The sequence below is a fragment of the Syzygium oleosum genome, unplaced genomic scaffold, assembly GCF_021117445.2.
Source record: "Syzygium oleosum isolate NSW1041296 unplaced genomic scaffold, Sole_v2.1 Sole_v2.28, whole genome shotgun sequence".
Lineage (NCBI taxonomy): Eukaryota > Viridiplantae > Streptophyta > Magnoliopsida > Myrtales > Myrtaceae > Syzygium > Syzygium oleosum.
In genome coordinates, this window is record NW_026607512.1 from 2,720,621 (window position 1) to 2,727,026 (window position 6,406).

General features: G+C 46.6%; 1 protein-coding gene across 1 annotated transcript; it reads right to left on the reverse strand.

Annotated features, from left to right (window-relative positions):
* Positions 1–259: 259 nt before the first annotated feature.
* On the reverse strand, positions 260–6,061 carry LOC115675293 (glucomannan 4-beta-mannosyltransferase 9). Its single transcript, XM_030597894.2, has 9 exons — positions 5,230–6,061; positions 4,994–5,092; positions 4,513–4,765; positions 2,708–2,818; positions 2,295–2,431; positions 1,782–1,895; positions 1,463–1,662; positions 1,051–1,245; positions 260–956 (listed from the first exon to the last, which is right to left on the reverse strand). Exons 1-9 carry the CDS (start codon positions 5,557–5,559, stop codon positions 794–796), a joined length of 1,602 nt encoding a protein of 533 aa, XP_030453754.1. The 5' UTR covers positions 5,560–6,061; the 3' UTR covers positions 260–793.
* Between the last annotated feature and the right edge of the window lie 345 nt (positions 6,062–6,406).

Sequence of the window (6,406 nt, forward strand, 5' to 3'; positions counted from 1 at the left end):
GTGGCTTTATTTGTTACAGGATACCAGATGGGAGTGGGGTCAATCCTGTCTGCACATGACAGTAGTACTGATTCATGAAACCATCCGAATCTGTGCAAGTGCAGGTCTTGTTGCCTCTGACCCCGTCCAACCCTCGTGAATCTTTGAAGTCTGTTCAGTGAAATCATTTAGTGTCCTGACAAAGTGCAAGTCCTCCTTAATGTCCCAACTGCACAATCTTACTGCCGACTACACAGAGACAGAGAGAGAGAGAGAGAGATTGCAACTGTGAATTTATCCACTTGATATCAAACTTATTTGCTTCCAAAGAAGCTCAATCACAACGAAATAAGAGAAGTGCAGAACAAAACAAGGAAGAAGAGAAACAAAAGAGGACACAAATATACAAATGCTCCTCACAACAAACAATTTCACTCAAACGCGTGCTTTTTTTTTTTTTTTCTCGTTCCCTCTGGTCGAATTCGCGCAGAAGTCGAACTGGCTAAGCTGCCTTCCCTTTATATCTTCTCTGAGGCCGTGTAATGTTGTCACGGCAAAACAAACTCTCTCTTACAACTCCTTTTCTTTCTTGTAGTTTCTCCTTTCTGTTCTTGTTTCTAACCCTTGTTTCTATTTACAAAGAGGACAGGTAGCCTTCTTGAACTGGAAGAATGACATTTAATATAATGTGTTACCTTTATGGAAAAGCCGTGGGAAATGTGTGTGGCAAACCGCATTTTTCTTTTTTTGTGTTTTGAGGTTCTGATGATAGAATGTGGGGGACAGATTCACGGCTTCTGCAGCCTGATTTGTTCTATGAATTAGGAACGAAGGTGCCGATGTACCCAAATCCCATGATGAAGAAGGCAATGGCTTGCGCGAAAAGGTAAATAAAGTAGTGATTCTTCCCGAAGGCAATGTCGTAGCAGCCGCAAAAGAAGAGGTAGGCTCCAACACCGAGCTCTAGCACATGTAACCTGCCAGAGTACAAAACACGAAATGAGAATGGTGGGCACAAAATGTTGTGTCATCCCTTCATCGGTGCTGTCCAGTGGGTGAGAAGGCGTGTACCTATCTCCAAATCTGAATCTAGGCTTTTTGGGCACTTTGTTAGATGCTTTAACTTTGAGCGCATCCCCCAATTTCTCGGTGACGATCCATTCGTTCACCCTCCCGGCTTCTAATAGGCCGATGAAGGTCGCTTTTGTTCGGTGGAACGACATGACATTCTCGAACAGGATCCAGAAAACCATCAAATGGAGTGACCTGTGAGAAATATAAACCACAGGGACGGTGAGACTGGCATGGAGCCAACTGAACCCGATCTTTGGTGGCTCGACTATGTGAATTCTAAAGAAAAAGCTAAAATTCTTGTTACTTAGAAAAAGATATCACCCCAGTGCTAAAAGACATTGAAGAAGTGTTTATTTGCGTGAGATGTAACAACTGGTCTCAAGAAATAACAAGGAAAGAGAGGTAATACCTAGGAGTACCGACGGCATTAAGAAGAGTAATAATGGAAGGAATATAAACTGCACCCCACTTGGGAACGGTGACTTCGGGCACAAAAACGGTCGCCGGCAACACAACGCAGTAGAACATGAAGGTGACGATGTGCGCTACAATCTTTCTAACCAGAAAAAAGCTGTAAATCACATGCACCTTTTTCCATAGATTGACCTTCTGCAGCAGATATTTCAAGAACGATGTCAGCTAATGAATTACTTCCACAAGCTTTGTCTTATGTCTAATATGACATCCTCATGGTTTTCCACAAGCATAGGGGGAATGAAAAACCTTGCCTTATTTCGGATGATTTCCATGACCATCTTCCTGAAAAGATTCGCGGGACCGCACGACCAACGGTGTTGCTGATAGCGGTATGCCTTGAAGGTGCTAGGCAGCTCATTTTTCACCTGATATAGGAAAGACAGTGAAATTCCATGAAGAAGCTTTCTTAAGGAAAGGAAAAACAACAACACGTGTGACTGAAAGAGCATGTAGGGGACAGATTGTGCACTGAAATTTTCTCGATTTGATTCAGACAGAGAGCATAAATGCGACACAGGACAAGAACACAAGCAATTGTTTTTTTCGGGATCTAATGGCTTGCTTCTATCTCCACCTATTTCCATTCTCAAGTATGTAGGATCACATAAGACCATGATTCTTTTCCTCACAACTTCATACGACTGTGGAACAAAAATATAACGGATCTCTTCAACGAGGGAGACAAAATCAATGCAACAGTGCATTGGAACGGACCAAACCAGCAAATACTAGCGAGCAGTGAGTGTGCGCCCTCTTTCGATTACCTTGAGACTCCCGAGGTACACGAACTTCCAGCCTTTAAGGCTCGCTCTGACTGCCAAGTCCATGTCCTCCACAGTGGTCCGGTCCTTCCAACCTCCCGCCTCGTTCAGAGCAGCAATACGCCATACACCCGCCGTGCCTGTATTGCAACAATCTCAATTCACAACTTCCACAGTAAAATCTAATCCGAAGTCAAGCCGTAACGGAGCCGATATTGAAGTTCTCGATACAGCTCAATCCCATCCGGTCTCACTTTTCGCGCGTGCCCGGATCAAGGCCAAGCCGAATCGAGTCAATTGAAAAGTTACTTTCCTTGATTGTATCATACAGTGAACTTTCTATCTACTCGAATCAAAAGGGTCTCGAGCCTCGACAGAAAAAGCATAGGCAGAACGTGAAAAGGGTCATTCATTACCGTTGAATCCGAAAAAGGCGTAGGTGGAGGACCCGACTTCTTGCTCGACGGTGAAATGGTAATCCAGGGACATCTCTTGCATTCTGGTCATCAAGCACTCGTCCGCATTCACTGCACGCCAGCCCAGCACAAAACCCACCAATCAATTTCACCAGCTCAGCTGCATGTACTATCTCCTAAGGCCAAGCCAACCACTCAACATGACCAGTATCACCATCCTCATCATGGGAACCAATGCTTTTTCCCATTTTTCTCTTCTCACAGATTTAGGAAATTCATTCACCACGAGAAGAAACACAAAAACACTAGAAAATATTTGAATCATGTCACTCCACTTCAAAAGGGTACATTCCAAAATCGTTTATATCCATGGCAAATTCACACAAATCAGTAATTTTGAAACCTTTTTCTCATGGCATGGAAGCACAGGGTAAAGAAGAAAAGGTGGGAAATTCCCCAAAAAAAAAAAAAACCAAAAAGCGGATCCAAAATGTCGGTGAGCGAGAGAGAGAACGAGAGGGGCAAGAGGGAGAGAGGTCCACCATTAAAGGAGGCACATGCAAACTGGCATGGCGCACACCACTCGAGGCACACACGAGACAAGACTGCATAATGCCCCTCCAGCAAGACCCTCTTCTCCTCTTTCGCAATCTTTTTGCAAACGACATTAATGGCAGAGGCAATTGGGTAGCTCCCATCAGTAGACACAATCTAAGCAAAATGCTAAATCTGGAGATTTCGAGGGACACGACAGCCCCTTTTGTTTCTTTTCCTTTCTCTTCTGCCTGCTGAAAAGTAGCAGGGGCAATTCGGAGAAAAGATCCATCGAGAAGGCAACGAAATTGGGGTGGTCCATGCAACACGGATGGACCGCTCCGATCCGGCCGTATTTAAGACAAGCCAACGTCGAATTATTGGGAACACACGATCGCTCTTCACGAGACGAGACATTAGACTTCGAGGGTGGGCGTGCCCCTTTTCGAGTCGAACCGACAGTTTTCGCTGGCTTAAACACTTGGAGAAAAAGATTCTCGAACCATGCAATACACGTTATTCGGTTCATTTGAAATCGACACGACTCAACACTTGAAACATCCTTTGTTTTGGCACGGGCGCTGATGATGCCGATCATTGCCACGGCCAAGAAGACGCCGCGGCGTGAGCCGCCGCTCTCGAACACCCCCAAGTAATTCATAGTAATGTAATTTGGAAAAAAAAATGTGAAAATAAGAAATTTTTGCAAATTCGTTTTTTGATTTGCGACCAAGATAATAAAGCGAAAATTCAATGGCTCGTGGACCTGACCAGAGACCCCCCTTTTCACGGCCATTAAAGGGTAGTTGCACCACATAAAAGCTGCCGACGGAGCTTAACTCGGTGAAATTTCCAGGAAATTGCACGAGCCATATTGAAGTAAAGTTAAAAAGAAAGGGGGCGGAAAACCGCAATTTTTCAAAAGAGGAGGGGTTAATTTGCAATATCAATATTTATAAATAAAAAAAAAAGAAGCTCCCGACGGGACAAATCAATCCTATCAGACCTTTACGATCGAAACAAGCATCATGGGGCTCTCGTTATGAGCTGCGGGCCTAAAATGTCCCCGGACACGTGTCGAAACCGTGACCGATCGAGGAGGATTCTCACCACCCCCCACATACATCTACAGGGTGGCGCTGGCCGACACTTTCCAAATCCTTCGTTAACACCGTCCAATTCGTTAATTCAAATAAGCTTAAATCATAAAAGCCACGGTCGTACCAAACGGGCAACGACGAGCGGGGCGACAGGAGAGGACGTGTTTTTACCGAATTTCCAACGGGCCTGGACGAGGGCGATCTCGGTGTTGTGGACGAGGAAAGGGATGGTCCGCCAGAGGTAGTCGGGCTCGGGCTGGAAGTCGGCGTCGAAGATGGCGACGTAGTCGCACTGCTTCACGTAGCTCCGCTTCATGCCCTCCTTCAGGGCCCCGGCCTTGTACCCGTTCCGGTTGTCCCGGATCTCGTACTTGATGTTGATCCCCTTGCTCGCCCACCTCTGGCACTCCAGCTCCACCAAGTCCTGCCCATCCCGACCACAACGACGGCGACGTTTTTTTTCAAACCGATCAAAGAAGAATATTTATAAAAAAGAAAAAAAAGTGCGAAAGTATACCCTCCAAGTTAATATTTTTCTGTATCTGAACGTATGGTGTTCCTCAGAGCATATTAAAGTTCGTATTTTTTTTAATTGCGTTCTTGATGACTGGAGAGAATGTGAGGATGTATGTGCGGATGTTGGGGGCCTTACCTTGATCGTCGGGTCGGTGGAATCGTCGAGGACTTGGATGATGATGCGGTCGGACGGCCAGGAGAGACCGCATGCGGCTCCGATGGAGAGCTGATAAACCTGCATTGACGCTCGAACAGAGGAGTGTCAATTACCGAGCTTGACGAGACCAGAGGCCAGAACAGAGCGGTTCGAATGTTAACTGGAAAGAGCTAATGAGACGGCCAATTTGCAGAGGGAGACGGAAAGGGACCGACCTCTCTCTCGTTGTACATTGGGATTTGGACCAGGACCATGGGATAGGCCGAGTTGCCCAGCTCGACGTCGTCCTTCATGGGCTCCCACCTGTACCGCTTCTCCGGCTTCCGGCCGAAGAGCTTCACCAGGAGGATGACAACGGCCATGTACACCCTCTCGATGAACAGCATCAGCGACATGGCCAGGCACAGGACCACCGCGATCCTGAGCATCGGGACGAGCAGCGGCGCTTTGATCTGAGCCCAAATCAAGGACAGTTGCATGGAGATGTCGTCTCTTGCTCCTTCGAACGTGTCGGGAAGGAGACTAGTTGCGGAGAGCCGGTCCATTTCGACGGAGACTCGCTTGCTCTGTTTTTCGATCTCGAAACAGAGCAATGGGAGAGAAGAAGAATGTGATGCTAGGGAGTAGAGCTGATGAAAGCAAGTAGATCTCTGTGATCTGGTAATCGAGTTATCTGAAGAAAGCAGAGAATTTGAGAGAGAATATTTGCTTTGCGATATTGCTTCTGGGTCAAGCAAAGCAGAAGGCAAGAAAAAAAGAAATGGGAGGCAGAGCTGGAAATGTCAGTGAACCGTTCGCTCAAAGATCACTCCTCTTGATGCATTGCAGAAGAGACCCACCAAAAAGAACGACACGAAAAATGGAAAAGAGAAGACGAATCAGTAATCGACGAAGACGGACGGACAAACTCTGTCAAGAAAAATGGAAGCGCTTTTCCGCTGCTGCTACCGCCCTCAAACGAAGACGGAAGCAGGAACCAGAAACGGATGAACAAGAGAGGGGGAGAAGAGACAGAATGAGAACGAAACGAAAGCTCTCTCTCTCTCTCTCTCTACTGCGATACAAAACAGAGTGAGGAGGTTTCCTATATATGCGAAACGACGCTCTCAACAACCAGAAGACGGGAACGAGAAGGCACTGAGAGGTGTAAAACCCAGGAAGCTTTTCCGCATTACGAATCTACTTTTTCCCAATTTGCGTGGTTCCTAGAAATGAGTTCTTTTCAAATTTCAATCGTCATCTCAGAAGTGGGTATAATTCAGCCCATTTACTCCCTGCACCTACAACACAAGCCACATTTGGCCACTCGGTAATTACACCGACACACACAGCGTTTGACGGGACGGTCGCTCCGTCTGCCCAGCAGACGCCGGTCCCGCCATCAACTCATCG

Bases quoted from the DNA above. Each gene is read 5' to 3' on its own strand.
- LOC115675293 (XM_030597894.2), bottom strand. From the start codon at position 5,559: ATGGACCGGCTCTCCGCAACTAGTCTCCTTCCCGACACGTTCGAAGGA. The intron at 1,663-1,781 runs GCAAGGTTTTTC...TATCTGCTGCAG, and splicing joins TGGAAATCATCCGAAATAAG to AAGGTCAATCTATGGAAAAA. The intron at 1,246-1,462 runs GTATTACCTCTC...TATTTCTCACAG, and splicing joins AATGCCGTCGGTACTCCTAG to GTCACTCCATTTGATGGTTT.